Here is a 20990-nt window from a genome sequence, read left to right on the forward strand (position 1 = left end):
TGCTCTAGAATTCATTCCACCTTGGTTTTAGTAAAACTGTATTTTTGAAAATGACTGTCACTTATGCGAGTGTTCTTGAGTCATTAATCCAGTACAGCTAAAAAGGTTCAACAACTGCACTAGCAGAACGTTGATTGTTCAGTCTGATAAAATGTTCCTTCAAATCAGGCCAGGTTGCAATATTACTGATGTCTTCTGACTATGATCAAGGCAATCTCTGAAACACTTGACCTCCATATAGCAAAGAATACTTTATCATTATTGTTATCACCAGCATTAGAAGTAGTGCTGTCTGATTCATCACTTGCATATTCATCTTCATCTTTATCTTCATTATCATTGTCATGCTGTCTGATTACAAGAAGGCTTTCACAAAGTTGGAATCCTTGTCTGTTCTAACAATTTTTCATGTGATGGCAAACTCTAAATATTTTTGAGAATTGATACAAGAATGTCAGGTGTGTAGGAACCCTTCAGTCTTAAGGCCAGACAAGCAGACTTCCTCCCTAAAGACTCTTATCAATCCAGTGGTCAGTTACCTCAGTGTAAAATGTTCTGTTTATATTTATTTATTGATTGCTGTCTACCCCATTGCGGTCTACTTAAGGTTTTAATTCTCTCGTAATTCATTCTGGCTTTGTACACAACAATGATGACTTGTCTCAAATGGTAATCTATCAAATGAACTAATACTACAAAATAAAATTGAATAAACTTTGCAACCGTTATATCTTGGGTAGAGGCTGACTGAATTTTTAATTTGGTACCAAAACCGACCTGAAATCTGCCGCTGCATTTTCAGTAGAAACTGAAACTCTCCTCTCCATACCCCACCTGCAGTCACTCTGTTTTTGCTGTGCCCCCTCCCCGCAAAAAAACAGGGTGCCCTTCTGAGCACTCCCCCCTTTCCTGGATAGAGACCTGGTCACCTGGGCTGCCTGACACCACCCCCTGTAGGCCCTCCCCGGGCCTACCTTAACAAACCCTGGTGGTTTAGTGGCCTCTTTGGGGCCCAAAGAAGTCATTAGACCACCAGGGTGTAAGGATGGTAGGGCAGCCTTGGAGGGGGGGACGGCATTGCATGCTTTCTGCTGAGGGGAGGGGGCATGTGGGGGGAGGGCAAGTCATTTTTGATTTTTGGCTTTGATTACTGCCGAAAAAGAGTGCAAATTTTGTCTGCGGATTCAGTTTCTTTGTGTGTGTGTGGTGGGGGGGGAGCAAAGTAGTAATCGGAGGAAATGGTCAGAAGAACTCTGCAGACCATTGTTGGTTTGCTTTCTTGGACATCAGTGGCTGAACAAAGATTTTCATAAAGGAGTCATGTTTAATGTTTTTGGAAAAATTGTTCATGTGTTAAGAATCCATTCATAGGCTGGAATCCTCTGTATTGTATTTGCAGATGTTTAAAAAAAGAAAACTCCAAGAGTATGGGATGAAGGAAGATAGGTGATGGAACAATATTACAGTGGGGATGCCAAGTTACAACTGCTTGAGATTCCTGTAACTATAAAATATTCACCCCCTGTTTACTAAGCTGCACACTAATGCCGATACAGCCCATTCTCCGAAGACAAGCAGGTTCCATATTCTTACGTGTGGGGTCATCGTCCGCGACAGCCCAGGAGACCGAAACTTTTCTTTAGAAAAAACTAGAAGTTTGTAGAATGTTCTGTCACGCGGGCGCTGCTTCCCGCCCGCGACGCGAGCCTGACTAAACCAGTTCTTTTTTTATCCGCGCTGTGAGGGAGTTGTGTGTATCGCTGCTCCTCGTTTTTGCTGGCCCAGAAGAACGTGTTTTTTTTCGCATTTATCGCGCCTTTCTTCTTGTTTTCTTCTTCTTAGTATTTAAAAAAAAAAAAAAAAAAAAGACTTTTTTCCTCAAATTTTTCAAGTTGCCTTTCTTTTTTGTTGCGGCTTTTTCCCCCCCCCCCCCCCCCCCCCCCCTTTTTGTGCCTTTTAATTTCGCGGACGCTATTTCCCCACCCATGTCATCGAAGACTCCCAGCAACTTCAAACGCTGTACTCGCTGCAACCGGACCATCTCGAGTACCGACCCTCTCGCATGGTGCCTCCAGTGTCTTGGGCCCGATCATCTTCCAGCTGCTTGTAAGCTGTGTAAGTTAATGAAGAAAAGGACCCAGGTGGCTCGAGAGGCTCAGCGCGAGAGACTTTTTGCTGATCGGTCCGGTCCTTCGACGTCGACATCGGTACTGAGGTCAGTGGCGTCGAGGGCAGCAGCACCGAGATTCCAGGTAATGGCTGCCGAGAGACCACTTCGAGCTGGGAGCAGCGAGGCATTGAGTGGGTCTCCACCCATCTCGAGGCCTACTGCTATGCAGCCCCCCCCCCCCCCCCCCCCAAGGAGGCGTGAGGATTCCATGTCCTCCTCGGTGCTGAGGAGTGTCGATGACGGGCGAAGAAGCACCGTCATCGATCTCCTTCCAGACACGGTACCAAGAGCTCCAGGGAGCCGAGGGAGTTGGCACCTGAGAAGCGTCGGCGCCGGAAGGACCGCTCACTCTCCATTCAGGAGGTGCCGATCTGTCGGTCATCCGGCAGCCTGGTACCAGCTCTCGAACCCCCTCAGATTCTGGCATCAGCTCCTGTACCGGCCCCACAGTCTTTTCCAGTGGCAGCTCTCGATGAGCGCATCCAGGCCCTTCTTCCAGAACTTCTGGAAGGATTGCTTCATCAGTCTGCCTCTGTGTCGGGGGTGCTTGTGCCTCCCGTGCCTACTGCTGAGACAGCATCTGGTCCATCACCTGTACAGAGTTCCCCGCCCTCGGTGCCGCTTGTGGTACCAGAGCCGGTTGCCTCCCGGCTCGACTCCCCCTCGACGTCGGTGGAGGAAGTTTCGCCGGAGTCCAGGCAGGGGTTGACTTCTCAGCATCCCCCACAAGGACGCTGGTCCTCGAAGTCTAGGCAGGCTTGGGTTCGGGCTGCTCTGAGAAAGCTTCTGTCCGATACCGAAGAGGAGCGCTCATGGGAAGAAGAGGAAGACCCCAGGTATTTTTCGGAGGAAGAGTCCTGTGGGCTTCCCTCTGATCCTACTCCACCCATTGAAGTAAAAAAAAGTCTCCACCTGAGAGTCTCTTTTTCGTCCTTTGTACGGGAAATGTCTAAGGACGTTCCATTCCCTATGGAGGTTGTGGATGAGCCCAGGGCTGAGATGCTCGAGGTCTTGGATTATCCTTCTCCACCTGCAGAGGTTGCAACGGCCCCCCTGCACAATACACTCAGGGAAGTGATGATGCGGAATTGGTCTTGCCCTCTCTCTAACTCAGTGGCCCACAAGAAGTCCGAGTCCCAGTACAGAGTCCATGGAGAGCCTGTAATGGTGAAGGCCCAATTTCCTCACGATTCCATGGTGGTGGACTCTGCTCTCAGAAGAGCCAAGAATACTAGAGACTATGCCTCGGCGCCCCCAGGCACAGAGTCTAGGACCTTGGATTCTTTTGGGAGGCGTACGTATCAGGCTGAAATGCTCGCCGCCAAGATCCAAACATACCAGCTGTACACGAGCATTCACTTACGGAACTCGGTGAGGCAACTGTCTAGTTTAGTTGAAGCACTTCCTCTGGAGCTTGCTGAACCTTTTCACCAGGTGGTCAGGCAGCAGAAGGCGTGTCACAAATTCTTGGCCAGGGGGTCTTACGACACTTTTGATGTGGCATCCCGAGTAGCTGCTCAAGGTACAGTGATGTGCAGACTCTCATGGCTGCGTGTCTCTCTGACCTAGATCTGAAGACCCAGCAGCGAATGGCGGATGTTCCTTGTCGGGGGGGGGGGGGGGGATAATCTCTTTGAAGAGAAAGTAGAGGATATGGTTGAACAGATGAAAAAGCATCATGATGCCATAGATTCTCTCTCCCGCCGGACGTCTTCTGCTACTGCCTCCTCATCCAGGAGGTTTTTTGAAGGGAGGAGGAGTGCTCCCTATTCATATAATAGGCGTAGGTACTCTCCTGCCTCTCGGCAGCTGGTTCAGGCTCAGCCCAGCATGCGCGTTCTCGTCAACGCCGTGCACCAAAGGCCCCTAGGGATCCCCAGCAAAAGCAAGGGACGGGCTTTTGACTGGCTCCAGTGCAGCATAGCTGCAGTGAAAGTGTCCATACCGGGCGACTTGCCTGTCGGGGGGGGGGGGGGGAGGTTGATATTTTTTCACCAAAGGTGGCCTCTTATAACCTCCAATAGGTGGGTTCTTCAAATAGTCCGGTTAGGATACACACTCAATCTGGCATCCAAGCCTCCAAATTGCCCACTGGGAGCTCAATCCTTCAGCTCCCAGCACAAGCAGGTACTTGCAGGGGAATTCTCCACCCTTCTAAAGGCCATTGCGGTCTAACCTTTTCCACCAGGGGAAGAAGGGCTGGGATTCTATTCCAGGTACTTCCTTGTGCGAAAGAAAACAGGGGGGATGCGTCCCATCCTAGACCTAAGGGCCCTGAACAAATTCCTAGTCCGAGAAAAGTTCAGGATGGTTTCCCTGGGCACCCTTCTTCCCATGATTCAGGAAAACAATTGGCTATGCTCTCTGGACTTAAAGGATGTCTATACTCACATCTCGGTGCTCCCAACTCACAGGAAGTACCTTCGATTTCGACTGGGAACTCAGCACTTTCAGTACTGTGTACTACCGTTTGGCCTAGCATCTGCGCCCAGGGTCTTTACAAAGTGCTTGGCAGTTGTCGCAGCATCGCTACGCAGACTGGGAATACATGTCCTCCCTTATCTCGATGATGGGTGGTAAAGAACACTTCGGAGGCAGGGGCTCTACGATCCATGCAGATGACTATTCAATTGATCAAGCTACTGGGGTTTGTAGTAAATTATCCCAAGTCCCACCTTGTTCCAGTGCAAAAATTGGAGTTCATTGGCACTCTGTTGGACACAGGGACGTCTCGAGCTTATCTCCCCCAGGCAAGGGCAGACATTCTTCTGGCCCTAGTGTCCTCTGCTCGAGCGTCTCAACAGATCACAGCTCGGCAGATGTTGAGACTTTTAGGGCACATTGCTTCCACAGTTAAATGTAACTCCCATGGCACATCTAAACATGAGATGGACCCTAGCTTCCCAGTGGTATCAAGCTGCGGGGGATCTAGAGGATGCGATCCAACTGTCCACCGACTTTCGGAATTCCCTTCAGTGGTGGACAATTCGATCCAGTCTGACCTTGGGACATCCATTCCAAATTCCCCATCCGCAAAAAGTGCTGACAACGGATGCATCCCTCCTGGGGTGGGGAGCTCATGTAGATGGACTTCACACTCAGGGAGCTTGGTCCTTTCAGGAGAAGGATTTTCAGATCAACTTTCTGGAATTATGACGATCTGCAACGCTCTCAAGGCTTTCAGAGATCGGCTGTCGAATCAAATTATTCTAATTCAGACAGACAATCAGGTTGCTATGTATTACACCAACAAGCAGGGGGGCACCGGATCTCGCCCTCTGTGTCAGGAAGCCGTCAGGATGTGGCTTTGGGCTCACCATCACGGTATGTTTCTCCAGGCCACGTATCTGGCAGGCGTAAACAACAGTTTGGCCGACAGACTGAGCAGAATCATGCAACTTCACGAGTGGTCACTCAACATGGATGTTGTCCGCAAGATCTTCCGAGCGTGGGGCACCCCCTCGGTGGATCTTTTTGCCACTTAATTCAATCGCAAAGTCCCTCAGTTCTGTTCCAGACTTCAGGCCCACAACAGACTAGCGTCAGGTGCCTTCCTCCTGCATTGAGGGACAGGCCTTCTGTATGCGTATCCTCCCATACCTCTAGTAGGGAAAACTCTGCTGAAACTCAGGCAAGACTGCTGAACCATGATTCTAATTGCGCCTTTCTGACCCTGTCAGATCTGGTTTCCTCTTCTTCTGGAGTTGTCCTCCAAAGAACCGTGGAGATTGGACTGTTTTCCGACCCTCATCACTCAGAACGAGGGGTCGCTTCTACATCTCAACCTCTAGTCTCTGGCTCTCACGACCTGGATGTTGAGAACTTAGAAGTTGCCTCTTTAGGTCTTTCCGAGGGTGTCTCCCGAGTCTTGCTTGCTTCCAGGAAAGATTCCACAAAAAAGTGTTGTTATTTTTAAATGGAGGAGGTTTGCCGTCTGGTGTGACAGCAAGGCCCTAGATCCCTTTTCTTGTCCTACACAGACCCTGCTTGAATACCTTCCACACTTATCAGAGTCTGGTCTTAACACTAACTCCGTAGTGCTTACCATCAATGTGTAGAAGGTCAGCCTATCTCTGGACAGCCTTTAGTTGTTCACTTCATGAGAGGTTTGTTTTTGTCAAAGCCCCCTGTCAAACCTCCACCAGTGTCATGGGATCTCAACGTCGTTCTCACCCAGCTGATGAAACCTCCTTTTGAGCCACTGAATTCCTGCCATCTGAAGTACTTGACCTGGAAGGTCATTTTCTTGGTGGCTGTTGCTTCAGCTCATACGGTCAGTGAGCTTCAAGCCTTGATAGTCCATGCACCTTATATTAAATTTCATCATAACAGAGTAGTCCTCCGCACTTACCCTAAGTTCTTGCCGAAGGTGGAGTTCCATCTGAACCAGTCAATTGTCTTGCCAACATTTTTTCCCCGTCCTCATACCCGCCCTGGTGAGGACAAGTTGCACACCTTGGACTGTAAGAGAGCGTTGGCCTTTTACGTGGAGCGGACAAAGCCCTACCGACAGTCCGCCCAGCTGTTTGTTTCTTTTAATCCCAACAGGATGGGAGTTGCTATCGGGAAACGCACCATCTCCAATTGGCTAGCAGATTGCATTTCCTTCACTTACGCCCAAGCTGGTCTGACTTTAGAGGGTCATGTCACAGCTCATAATGTTAGAGCCATGGCTGTGTCAGTGGCTCACTTAGCCTCCATTGAAGAGATTTGCAAGGCTGCAACATGGTCATCAGTCCACACATTCACATCTTACTACTGCCTCCAACAGGATACCCAACATGACAGTCGGTTTGGGCAGTCGGTGATGCAGAATCTGTTCAGGGTTTAGAATCCAACTCCACCCTCCTAGGCCCATTTCTGTTCTGTTCCAGGCTACACTCTCACCTAGTTCAATTTATTTTCAGGTCAATCTCTGTTACGTCCTCACCGTTGCGAGGCCCAGTTGACCAATGTTCATTGTTTTGAGTGAGCCTGGGGGCTAGGGATACCCCACACGTAAGAATATGGAGCCTGCTTGTCTTCGGAGAAAATGAAGATACATACCTGTAGCAGGTATTCTCCAAGGACAGCAGGCTCAATATTCTTACAACCCTCCCTCCTCCCCATTGGAGTTGTCTTCATTTACCTTCTTTGCTTTTTATTTAACTGGTGTAGTCAGGCTCACGTCACGGGCAGAAAGCGGCTCGCGCAACGGAGCATTCTACAAACTTCTAGTTTTTTTCTAAAAAAAAAGTTCCGGTCTCCAGGGCCGTCGCAGATGACGACCCCACACGTAAGAATATTGAGCCTGCTGTCCTCGGAGGATACCTGCTACAGGTATGTATCTTCATTTTCACTTTGAATGGACTGTGTTAGTATTGCCACGCTGCTTAGCAAACAAGAGGGGTGTCAGTGTTTTGTTTTTATTTGAGATGTATAGTTTCCAGACAATAGGATTCCTATTATTTTTTGTAAATATGTTTTATCCTTTTAAAATTGTTTATTTATTTATTTGCATTTGTATCCCACATTTTCCCACCTATTTGCGGGCTCAGTGTGGCTCTTCTAGGACACCACCATTTACAACTTAGTTTTTTGTTTTTGCCCAGTTCCACAAATAGATCAGTTATTGCCTTAACACTGCCTTGATTTGGCTCTTCAGTAATTCCAAAAGATGGTGATACAAATTTGTGGACTACAATGTGTGACTTAAAATTGATCTCAGAAAATAGGGCTCTTTCTTAAAATCAGGAGGCACCACTTTTTACCGTGTTCATGCATTCAGTGTTGGCAGATTAGGTGTCAGCCTAGGGTGACAAGTTGGGGGGGGGGGTGTATGCAGTGGTGTGGTTCTGTGCAGCATGGCAGTAGCACTTTAGAGCTGCTCTCAGCACCCATGAGCCCTTTCGGTGCAGGCCAGCACTCAAATAGCCACACTGTGCCCCCTCTAAAAGTTTGAGTCAGAGGGGTGGACCTGGCAGCACTTCAGTATGGCCTGTGTTCAGTGCCCTGTGCCACACTACCTTTTACTTCAACTCTGGACTAACAGAGGTAGGATTGTGGCAGCAGTGGTGGCTGTGCAGGAAAGGGAATAGGTGGAAGATCCTGTTGAAGAGGTGATGGAGGAAAAGAGTAGCTGCTGGCTATGTAGGGAGGGGAAGAAAAGATTCTGGACATTGGGGTGGAAGGGAAAGCAAAGAGAAAGGAAAGGGGCAAGATGCTGGACACCTGGGGGGAGGAGGGATGGACAAGGAAAGAGTGGAACACAGGGCTGAAGGTTTGCCTAGAGTGTTGGATAACCCTTACACCAGCCCTATATACATTTTGTCCAGGGGATGCTGTGATGGTTCATGTCTCTTGAGCTTAGATTGGAAGATGAAATTGTAATTAATCATTCCTGCATGTTTCAACAGGTATTTGATGTGTAGTCATGCAGAGGACCTACGTGCAAAAGCAGAATGGGAAGGGAAAGGAACAGCATCACGATCCAAGCTTCTAGACAAACTTCAGAGTAAGACGCATCTTCAGCTGTATAAAATTTGCATATGCAGTCTTTTCTTTCCTGCTACAAACACTCCTGATGAAACCATTGTCTAGCATAACTTGTGGTTTAGAAGCTATATTGAAATGAACACCTAGGTCTCTAGGCCCACTGGGGCGTAGAGCATGGGCACTCTGAACTGGTTAGCGATTCTCAGCCTCTCTCAAGTAGAAACTGAAAGTAGGTCACAAGGTAATGACTCACTAGGAAATTTGGTTATATAAAAAGCAGGGTGACTAAACAGCAATTAAAATGAAAATCTAAAGTTTCTACTCTGCAACTAGTTATGTGCTACTTACAAAATCACTTGGTGATGAATGACCTGATTGAAAGAAGACAGGGTACTCCACATAGGCCTGTGCATGCTTCCAATTAAACATTTTTTTTTTCTTCTTCTGAGATCACATTAGAAATCTTGTACCCAGCAGTCTCCTATTACAATTAATACTTGTCCTGCTGTCTGCCAATTTATCTAGAAGGACAACTAAGGAGAAGCACTGCTTCAACACCAAGGTGCTTTTTGATGGAGATAGATTGTGCTGCTCACCATTTTGAGGGCTTGGTTTGGAAGTCCTACAGAGTTGTGGGTTTTTGGTTTGTTTGTTTTTATTTTTTTTTATATGTGACTTTTAAAATTCATTTAAGTTTTTGTGCATTTAGAAAATGTTTTCAAATGATCTTAGAAAACTAAAACATTGACTCTTCCTTCAAGCATATTTACCACCATCGGTGATGCTTCCTCCAAGACGTTTACAGAATTTACTGCGTCAGGCAGTGGAGCTTCAAAGGGATCGGTGCCTTTACCACAACACCAAACTTGACAATAATCTAGATTCTGTCTCGCTGCTGATAGACCATGTTTGTAGTAGGTAAGTAGAAGTTTATTTTTCAAGATCTAGACACTTTAGTTGGGCTCATTGATGTGTGATTATATTTCTACACATACAATATCACGTGTTTAGTTGTAGTGGGAGGCAGAACTAATTAAGCCCTTTTTTGACTTTCTGTATTCAGAATATGAGTACATTTTTTGTCAGACTGACTGGAATGCTGAGTTCTTGTTATCTGATATTTTCTTGGGCGTTGCCTAGTGTCAGTGATCTACTGCTGGGGTAGAACATTAAGGAAAAAGTTCTGATTAAATCACTGGACACAATTTGACTGCTTTTAATATCTTTTTTTTTTGTTTGTTTTGTTTGTTTGTTTTGTAAACATGTTTTTCTGAGCAGATATAGTTGTATCAGAATATATAGTAATGAGGGACAAAGATGAAGGTGTACATAGATGCCAGTTTGTGAGTTCCCCAGCTTGAAGGGTGTTTCTGCGTTGTGATTTTGGGCCCTGGGTCACTATGATCAAGTGGAAGGGAAAGGTCAATTCTTACTATTCCTTGGCAGCAGCGTCATCCTCTCTGGTCTAGGCCACCCTACCTCAAATTATTATTATTTTTTTTTTTTTACTAGCTGTGGTCTCTAGAAATTCAGATCTGGAGTCTGGGCTTGTCACGGAGGGGAACCCCTGTCCCTAGCGATAGAGATCTTGCTAAGCCTGGATCAGTTTGAGAACCCTGAGGAGTTAGAACTGTGTGTGAAGCCATGGCAGGAAGCTCAGTGCTGAACATAGCATGTTGCCAGTGCTAAGGGCTTCTCTGTTCAGATTTTGAAGCCTCTGCCATTCTAGGAAGGACTTGCAGAGAGGGTCCAGAAGAGATGCTATGAGAGGGCTTCCAGAGACGAAGAGAGCTTCACTGATGAGTATTTTACTTACTGAGAAATTTCTTTTAAACTTGGGAAAGGTAGACTTCAAGTTAAATAGGTAATCTGTGTCTCTGTTTTAAGTTACTCGTATGTAGCAAAAGTAGTTAAAGGAATAGTGAACATTTAATTTTGTCTTTTCTATCGATGAAGGGGGAGTGAAGTTTTTAAATCTTCTCATGAAAGGTCCTTTGGTTATGGCGCAATTAGTATTTGAAATTCTTTACCTTTGAATTCGTCTAATTTTGACATATGTAATTTAGAAGCTGAAAACACATTTTTAACCAAGTTTGTATCTTGCCTGACCAATTTACTTCAATTCTTTGAAGGAGTAAACAAACATGTGGCCAAAGGGGAGCCGGTTGATGTTATGAATCTGGATTTTCAAAAGGCGTTTGACAAGGGACCTCATGAAAGGCTAACGAGGAAATTGGAGGGTCATGGGATAGGAGGAAAAGTCCTATTGTGGATTAAAAACTGGTTGAAGTATAGGAAACAGAGAGTGGGGTTAAATGGGCAGTATTCACAATGGAGAAGGGTAGTTAGTGGGGTTCCTCAGGGGTCTGTGCTAGGACCGCTGCTTTTTAATATATTTATAAATGATTTAGAGATGGGAGTAACTAGCGAGGTCATTAAATTTGCTGATGACACAAAGTTATTCAAAGTCGTTAACTCGCGACAGGATTGTGAAAAATTACAGAAGGACCTTACGAGACTGGGAGACTGAGCGGCTAAATGGCAGATGACATTTAATGTGAGCAAGTGCAAGGTGATCCATGTGGGGAAAAAAGAACCCGAATTATAGCTACATCATGCAAGGTTCCACGTTAGGAGTTACGGACCAAGAAAAAGAGATCTGGGTGTCGTCGTCGATAATACACTGAAACCTTCTGCTCAGTGTGCTGCTGCGGCTCGGAAAGCGAATAGAATGTTGGGTATTATTAGGAAAGGTATGGAAAACAGGTGTGAGGATGTTATAATGCCGTTATATCGCTCCATGGTGCTACCGCACCTTGAGTATTGTGTTTAATTCTGGTCACCGCATCTCAAGAAAGATATAGTGGAATTGGAAAAGGTGCAGCAAAGGGCGACTAAAATGATAGCGGGGATGGGACGGCTTCCCTATGAAGAAAGACTAAGGATGCTGGGGCTTTTCAGCTTGGAGAAGAGACGGCTGAGGGGAGACATGATAGAGGTATATAAAATAATGAGTGGAATGGAACAAGTGGATGTGAAGTCTGTTCACGCTTTCCAAAAATACTAGGACTAGGGGGCATGCGATGAAACTACAGTGTAATAAATTTAAAACAAATCGAAGAAACTTTTTCTTCACCCAACGCGTAATTAAACTCTGGAATTCGTTGCCGGAGAACGTGGTGAAGGCGGTTAGCTTGGCAGAGTTTAAAAAGGGGTTAGACGGTTTCCTAAAGGACAAGTCCATAAACCGCTACTAAATGGACTTGGGAAAAATCCACAATTCCGGGAATAACATGTATAGAATGTTTGTACGTTTGGGAAGCTTGCCAGGTGCCCTTGGCCTGGATTGGCCGCTGTCATGGACAGGATGCTGGGCTTGATGGACCCTTGGTCTTTTCCCAGTGTGGCATTACTTATGTACTTATATGTGATTTGTTAATTTTATATAATTTTATTTAAGAATGTAGATTTGATGATGCCCACTTTGAACCTGATTGATAAGGGATTTGGTGGGATACAAATCCTTTACATAACGTAGCATAACAATTAAAATCTGTTAGTTTTATAGGCTAACACTTAATGGTATTATTTTAGAGATTTACAATAGCCTCAATGAAGAGCACAGCTAATAGTCGCAGGAAATCTCTTTAGAGTTTACATCCCACCCACCCCTGGCCTGAATCTGAGTTATAGACCTTTGAACCAATTAGTACACTAGAAGGTTTAATTAGGGCATCTATGTCCACCAGTAATTAGCTCTTAGAAATAGGTCTATAGAGGGGAAACTACTAATACAAATAATTTAAAAAAAAAAAAAATCAAAACCTATATATTAGCATTGCTAGTATATAACTAGCAATCTGAGGGAATTTTAGTTTACATAGTCCTACTCTATTAGCAACTTAATTAACAAATCAATAAGATGCAGGCAGCAGTCCAGCAGCGAGATGGGGGCATTTGCATGGCGTGTCACTTGTTATATGACCTCTCACCAACTTGGAGAAAATCAGTGTCTACTCTGTGCAAAGAGCTCCTAGCATTTGGTGAACAGATCTGATCCCTAGAGGCTAAGTAGCTGATTTGGAGGAACTGAGGCAGGTAGGTATATAAGAGGTCTACAGGGACATAGACATCCCACCTCCAGTCTGGCAACATCTGTGCTGCCATGGAGGAGAGAGGTCACCTGAAGGGAGATCATCACCTTGGGGAGGTAGGAAGTGATTTTGTAGCCAGGACCTGCCCTCCAGGGGTTGCAGTATCCTCTCACACAGAGGATGTGTCTCCAGGAGCTTCTGCCCAGGAAGGAAAGGTTAGGATGGCCATCTTATTTGGACTTCAGGATTGCTTGGTCACTTGCCTGCCTGGTGCAAAGGTGATGGATCTCACACATCACCTAGATAAGACTTTTGACAGTGCTGTAGAGTAGCCAGCTGTTTTGGTATGTGTGGATACTAGCGTCATAGGAAAATGTTGGAGGGAGGTTCTACAAGTCATATTTAGGCTCTTAGGTAGAAAGCTGAAATTCAGAACCTCCAAGATAACATTTTCAGAAGTGCTCCCCATTCCACTTAAGGACCAGAGAGACAGGCAGAGCTCCAGAGTCTCATTGCATGAACGAGACGGGGAAGAGAGAAGGGTTTTAGATTTATTAGGAACTGGGCAACAGTATGGGGAAGGGGGGGAGCCTTTTTTTTTTTTTTTTTTTAATTACATTTGTATCCCACATTTTCCCACATGTTTGCAGGCTCATTGTGGCTTACATGGTACCGTATCGGCTTTCGCCGATTTCGGTATGAGCAAATACAAGGTGATATTGTGATAGAATAAGGTTCATGTGTGATAGACACATTGGGGGATCTTAAAGAGGAAGAGTTAAGTATGTCCATTATGTTCTTTGGTTTTGTTGTGTTGCAGGCATTCAGGCTTTTATGTTGGGTCGGTGGGGTATGCTTTTTTGAAGAGGTATGTTTTTAGTGATTTCCAGAAGTTTAAGTGGTCATACGTTGTTTTTACGGCTTTTGGCAGTGTGTTCCATAGTTGTGCGCTTAGATAGGAGAATCTGGATGTATACGTTGATTTGTATTTGTCCTTTGCAGTTTGGGTAGTGGAGATTTAGGTATGTTCATGCTGATCTTGTGTTTCTGGTTGGCAGGTCTATGAGGTCTGTCATGTATCCTGGGGCTTCACTGTAAATAATTTTGTGAACCAGGGTGCAGATTTTGAAAGCAATATGTTCTTTGGGAGCCAGTGCAGTTTTTCTCGGAGGGGTTTGGCGCTTTCAAAACGCGTTTTTCCAAATATAAGCCTGTCTGCTGTGTTTTGAGCTGTCTGAAGTTTCTTTATGATTTGTTCTTTGCATCACGCATAAATTCCATTGCAATAGTCTGCATGGCTTAGTACCATTGATTGTATCAGGTTGCAAAATATTTCTCTTGGGAAGAATGGTTTCACGCGTTTGAGTGGAACATTTTCTTTATTGTAGATTTTGCTTGGTTCTCTGGTCATCTTATTGGGCAGACTGGATAGACCATGGGAGTCTTTATCTGCCATCATATACTATGTTGCCACCCATGATGTGCAAACACTAGTTGTGTATTGGAGTGGGGTTGAGGGTTTCTTTTTCTTTTTAAAGGCTTAAAAGTTTGCTTTCTTCACTGAACAGCAAGAAACCTTAGCAATTCCTGACCCACTCTGACACAGTTTTGCTCTTGGTGATAGAATAACACTGCAGTATTCAGACCACTTCTGAACGCTCTGTGGTTAAGAGGAAATGTACTTTAAGGCATCACAACATAAGTCAGACTTTGGTGTGGGAAAAGAGAAAGTTGAAAGCCCTGGTTTTCACACCCAGTCTATGAAGGGCTACCAACAGGTGAGGTTTTCAGGATAGCCCCTAAATATACGCAAGAGAGATCTGCCCACACTGTCTACGTTGTATGTACATCTTTTTAGTGTAAGATAGGTTTTAAAATATTCTAAGCCTTTTTCCCTCAATTACTGTAACCTTATTAAGTGCCAGTTGGGGTTGAGGTGGGAAGGTAGTTCAGTTGGGACTGTTAACTGGTACCATGTGCACTCATTCACTACTACTCAAATTTTCCCCTTGTTCTTTATATCCCTTTTCACCTTACTTAAAATCCAGTCATTGCAGTGACAGTCCTTGACCAGGAAACATGCACCAAGGCTTCTGTGATCCTGGTCCCTTAGTGTCTCCCCTAAATGTCACCCTTAAGCAATGACCATGACTCCCTCCTGTAATACTCAGAAGAACGGTACAGTGAAGAAGTTGTCCACACCATGTGCTCTTCTGCTCTCTGTTCATTGGATCATGTTTTGATAATGGGTTTTAGTGAAAAATAAAGCCTATTTGTGCCATGTTTTTTTTCTCTTATTAGTAGAAAATGGTAGCTTGAAGTGGTTATATGTCCTGGGAAGTTTAGTGCATTTTTTTAATAAGCAAAATCAGTTTGATGTGCTTGGATTATACATTGCTGCATTTGGCCAGTAACACCAGCTCAAAACAATATTAATAAACTAGTAAAAAAGGCCCGTTTCGAGAAAAAAAAAAAATGAAACGGGCGCTAGCATGTGTTTTTTTTTTTTTTTTTTTTTTTCTGTTTGATATTAAGGGATATAAATTTTTTTAAAAAGCAAGAGTTTTTTTTTTAAAGTTGTATTTATATTGCAATTTTTTCTTACATTTGTATAGTAAATGTGACACTGTGTAAAGTTGATGATCTGTGAAGGTTGTTGCTGCTTTGAGTTATGTTGCGCTCGTCTGTGGTTTCATTCCTGCATTAAAGAAAGTAAATTATTCTTAGATTTTTTTTTTGGGGGGGGGGGGGTGAGTGTATGTGTGTGTGAGTGAGAGAGATGTTGGGGGGGGGGTAGCGTGGCATAGTTGTTGGTGGGTTGTTTGTGTGAGACTGTTTGTATGGAGCTCAATTAGTTCCCTTTCAAGAGGCCTGTAGTGGAAGAAGGGGGGTGGATTGGCTGATTTTATTGTTTTCTTATGTTGTGTCTGAGTTGCATGAGCAGTTAGTGGTGCGTGTTTGGGGGGGCTATTTGTGGGGTAGGGTTCTGTATGAATGTGGTTTTGAGGGGGGGTTGTGGTGGTCTGTGGGTGTGTGCTTTTTTTTTGGGGGGGGGGGGAGGGGTGTTTGTGGGGTAGGGTAGGGTTCTGTATGAGTGGTTTTGGTTTTGCGGGGGGGGGGGGGGGGGTCTGTGGGTGTGTGTGCCATTTTTTTGGAGGGGAGGGGTGTTTGTGGGGTAGGGTAACATAACATAGTAACATAGTAGATGACGGCAGAAAAAGACCTGCACGGTCCATCCAGTCTGCCCAACAAGATAACTCATATTTGCTGCTTTTTGTGTAGGGTTGTTCTGTATGAGTGTGGTTTTGAGGGGGGGTTGTGGGGGTCTGTGGGTGTGTGCTATTTTTTTTTGGGGGGGAGGGGTGTTTGTGGGGTAGGGTAGGGTTGTTTTGTATGAGTGTTTTTGGTTTTGAGGGGGGGTTGTGGGGGTCTGTGGGTGTGTGTGCCATTTTGGGGGGGGGGAGGGGTGTTTGTGGGGTAGGGTAGGGTTTTTCTGTATGAGTGTGTGTTTTTTTGGGGGGGAGGTGTGGTAGTCTGTGGGTGTCTGTAAGAGAGAGATGTTGGTTTTTACCGTTTCAGTTTCTGTATTAAGGGGGTTGGGGGAGGGAGTGTGTGTGTATGAGTGTGAAAGCAAGATGTTGTCTGTCCATGGCAGTGTGTGGCATTTTGGGGGGGTTGGGAGTTTGGTTGTATGTATGTTAGTGAGTGATGCTGATTGTCGATATTAGATGTGGGGTTTTTTTTTTTGTGGCTGGTAGGGGGTGATTCTCTGCATGTGAGTGTGAGACAGTAATCTGAATACAGCAGGGCAATCTGATGTGCTATTTGTAGGCACTTGTATTTTTGATGAAACTGGAGGGATCCGTTGCAGGCAGGCAGGAGGTGGAGTAGATATGGATTTGTTTCGAGTGTGGAATGTGGGTGGTGGGGGGGGGGGGGGGGGGGGCTCAGGGCGCATATGTCTGGAGGTCTCCATTTTAGGCACTGAATTCAGCTGGGCACTCAGGTGGGCTATTTGTATGTACTTAAAGTTTTCATTAAACCGGAGGGATCCGTTTAGCTTTTTTTTTTTTTGGGGGGGGGGGGGGGTTGTGCGCCGGAGGGTTCCGTTTGGGTGCATTTTGTTTGGGGGGGGGGGGGTGGGTTGGTTAGAGTGTGGAATGTGAGTGGCGTTCTGTAGGGGGGGTAGGGCTGAGGGCGCATGTGTCTGGAGGTCTCCGTTGTAGGCACTGAATTCAGCTGGGCACTCAGGTGGGCTGTTTGTATTTAAAGTTTTCAAAGTTTTCATTAAACCAGAGGGATCCTTTTGGCTGTTGTTTGTTGGAAGGGGGGGGGGGGGGTTTGGGCGCCGGAGGGTTCCGTTTGGGTGCTTTTTGTTTGGGGGGGGGGGGGTTGTGCGCCGGAGGGATGCTTTTGTCTGCTTTTTGTTTGTGTGGGGGGGGGGGGGGGTTTGAGCGAGTTAGTGTGGTTGTAGCGATTCTTTGGCAGTCAGTTAGGGAACTCAGGTGGGCTCTTTGTATGTATTTGTATTATACCTAAGGCATCCGTTTGGGGGCGAGGGGGTTTGGGCGCCGGAGGGTTCCGTTTGGGTGCTTTTTGTTTGGGGGGGGGGGGGTTGTGCGCCGGAGGGATGCTTTTGTCTGCTTTTTGTTTGTGTATGGGGGGGGGGGTTGAGCGCAGTTAGTGTGGTTGTAGCGATTCTTTGGCAGTCGGTTAGGGAACTCAGGTGGGCTCTTTGTATGTATTTGTATTATACCTAAGGCATCCGTTTGGGGGGGAGGGGGTTTGGGCACCGGAGGGTTCCGTTTGGGTGCTTTTTGTTTGGGGGGGGGGGTGCACCTGGGGGGCGGGGTTTTGGCTCAGAGGAGTCTAGTTCTTGCGTTCTGTTACTTCTTTGCTGGGAGGGCGTTTTTTATTGGGACAGCACATACCTGGAACAGGAGCGAAAGTGTTCGGTTGTTGTGCTGCTCTTTCTCCTCCCTTGTTCCGATGCTGCTGTTTGGTTCGTTTTGCGATTTTGTCGCGTGGCAACGGGTCGGCGATTCCTTGTTTGTAAGCTGGTTTTCATAGGTCCTTGGTGCGTCTGTCGTCATGTTTTGTCGCGTGGCAACGGGTTGGCGATCCCATTTGTTCAGTGTCAGTGCTCCGCCCTCGACGTCATCACGTTTGACGCGTGGGCGGGGCAGACACTCATGGATCGAAAGTGGTCTCTGCCGCCTCACTTTTAGAATGTTGGGAAAGTGTGGTTTCATTAGAACGTTGGAGGTGCGTTTTATATAGAAAGATGATACTAATGCAGTGTTAATGTATTGTAAAAAAAAAAATGTTGGAGAAGTAAAGTATGATTTTCTTCCATTTTACATGTTTGGTGAATATACACTAATACAAAGTCGCCTTTCAGGGCATGTTAGTAGTGACTTTAGATTTAAGGCTAAATTTGGATGTCGTACTCATGTTGTAAGTACAGACACCAAAGCAACCACTTAGCAAAATTGGAGCTCTGATTTCTAAAGTTTGGAGAGATGAATTAGCAGCAAGAAATCCCTTTTGAGAAATAATCTTCTGTGGCTCCTAGTGAAAGTTAACTTGTGCCTCACGTGTGATTTGTGTTTGTTTTTTTCCCCGTTTCTTTCAAGGAAACAATTCCCATGTTACACACAACAGGTCTTGACTGAGCACTGCAATGAAGTATGGTTCTGTAAATTCTCCAATGATGGCACTAAGCTAGCAACAGGATCAAAAGACACAACTGTTATTATATGGCAGGTTGATCCAGTAAGTACTCAATTTTTAAGCTACATTAATTTGTTAATACAACATGCTGTTGTCTGCAAAAGTTTATGCACCTCTAGTCAAATTGCTTGAATGAATCCCTAGATGAACAGAAGATGGTACAAGCATGAAATACATCTTTTGGCAAACTTGTAATGCATAATTATTTGCTCATTTAAACATATAGAAAATAACAAAAAAGAAAGTGGTTCTTGGGCCACTGCACTAATCATTGGGCTGCTCTTCCACTTATAGTAGGAGGTTGGGAATTTCTCTAATCCTATAGTCAAACAGGTGCCCCTTTAGAACAAGGTTATATAGGTTCCATCTTTAATATATAAGCAGGAGGCTCTCAACTTCATATTGTATCTCTTAATGTACAGGGTATTGCTACCCCCATCTGATCATGAGTATTTCAATTTGTGAAATAGCGTAATGTTCAGATTATATTACTGCAGGAAACACATGTCACACACATGATAAATTACAAAGGGACTGAGTGAACCAAGTTCTTCTGCCTCGTATAATTGAGTAGAAGGGATTATTTTCTAATACATAATTCTGTCCCATTGAGTGTCACTTGCTCAGAAAGAAACGGGGAGGGGAGATATGTTATCCTGGTTCTTAAATGGAAGATGTTAAAGGCAGTCCTCAGAGGTCACATGTCTACTGATAACTCCAGAAGACTTATACAGCTGGTGGAATGAGGCTGGCTGGCAGGCGTGGTTGTGATTCTGGACGTGAACAAAACATCTCAGTGGCAGTATTTCACAATGCAGGGTTTCTAGCTAAGTTTTTGAGGTAGATCCGTGCAGTTTATGCCTGTCCCTGGGCTCAGTTCTTATCAATGGAGGTTTATCTGTGCCCATTTCTATATACAGCAGAATATGGCACGACTGCCTCCTGACCCCCCGCTTTATTCACCTTGGCTATTGAACCATTTGCATAGCTTCTAAGGGTTTTACACATGGTTAAGGGCCAGATGATCAAGGGGGTGGATCATAAATTCTCTCTAGGCTGATGATGTCTTCGTGGTCATGATACAGATACATCTAGGGCAGCTTTAGCTTAACTTGGACAAGTCTGAATTGTTTGCTTAGGGTGTGTACAGATCTATATCAGCTGTATTGCATTCGATTCCCCTGGTTTCATTGTTTAAATATTTGGGTCATTATCCACTCACTTTGAAAGAGCTGTATTGAGTAAATTACATCTCTGCTGGATCGCATATGTGTAGATCTCAGGATGTGGATAGATTTACCAATTTTGTGGGGTTGCTGAATTAACCTTACAAAAATGAATGTTGTGCCCTGTTGGTTTTTTGTTCCAACAACTTCTGTGTTCTGAACAGGAGATAGTCTGGTTTTATATGGCAGTAGAAAAACTCTAGGATACTTTTCTTTTTTTTTTATTAATCTTTATAACAGCCACAGAATGCAACGACCCTCTAAAAAGCAATACAGCATATTGGTTTTAAATTTTCACCCCACCACCGTCCCCTACCCAGTTGCCAATGCTTTTTTTTTTTTTTTTGTAGGGAAAAAAGGTACCGGTACTCGTTATGGGCGGGGTCACCATCTATGGTGCTGCCCCTATGGTGGCCACACCCCTTATAACAGCCATGGCTCATGTAAACAGGCATCATTGAAAATATTATCTCTATGTATAAAAGGCACCACCAACATTCTAAATGAAGCCTCCAGCCAGAAGTGTGAAGGGGGAGAGATATCCGGTTTCCCCATGAGTGTCTGCCCCGCCCTCACTCTCTCTGTAACACAAACAGTGAAGGAAAACACAGCAAAGCACGAAATCAAATCGCTCTCTCTGTAACAGTGAAGGACTCAGAGGGGGGAGGGGAGAGAGGGCAGAGGCCCTCACTATCTCTGTAACACAAACACAGCACAGCAGGAAACTTGCAGAGGGGACAGACAGCACAGGAGAAGGGAGAGAGGGCAGAGGGCAGGGACATACACACTCCCACATGCACACAGAAGAAAACCTTGCTAGCCCCCATTTCATTTGCATCAGAAACGGGGCTTTTTTACTAGTACCTGTATAGGAGAAAAAAAATAACTTGTGATATTTTTTCCCCATTATAAATAATTTCTGTAAGCTACAGCTCCAGTGTACCCAGTGCAAAATAAGACAGCAAATGTAAATTCTCAAATTGGACATATTCCAAACACTAAAATGAAAATAAAATGATTTTTTTCTACCTTTGTTTGGTGACTTTGTTTTTCTGATCACGTTGGTCCCAATCTCTGATTCTGCTGCTTTCTATCTGTTCTCTTAACTCTGTTTCCAGGGCTTCTTTTCCATTTATTACTTTACTTTTCTCCTTTCTTCTTCATTTCTTGCCCTACATCCATAAGTAAAAGCTGGGTCCTCCGTGGAATTGACTGGAGGGAGATGGAGATATAACGTGGATCCCACTTTTGCCTATTTTCTCCATCCATGTGCAGTTTTTCTCCTCCCTTTCC

General features: G+C 45.1%; 1 protein-coding gene across 1 annotated transcript in view; it reads left to right on the top strand.

Moving 5' to 3' along the window:
- WDR26 (WD repeat domain 26) overlaps positions 1-20990 on the top strand; it is a 252395-nt gene that overhangs the window by 84991 nt on the left and 146414 nt on the right. Inside the window, exons 5-7 of the mRNA XM_030195962.1 lie at positions 8566-8663; positions 9406-9562; positions 18375-18513. Coding sequence (XP_030051822.1) covers positions 8566-8663; positions 9406-9562; positions 18375-18513 — 394 coding nt within the window. The remainder of the gene's footprint in view (positions 1-8565; positions 8664-9405; positions 9563-18374; positions 18514-20990) is intronic.

Source organism: Microcaecilia unicolor, chromosome 3 (assembly GCF_901765095.1).
Source record: "Microcaecilia unicolor chromosome 3, aMicUni1.1, whole genome shotgun sequence".
Taxonomy (NCBI): Eukaryota; Metazoa; Chordata; class Amphibia; order Gymnophiona; family Siphonopidae; genus Microcaecilia; species Microcaecilia unicolor.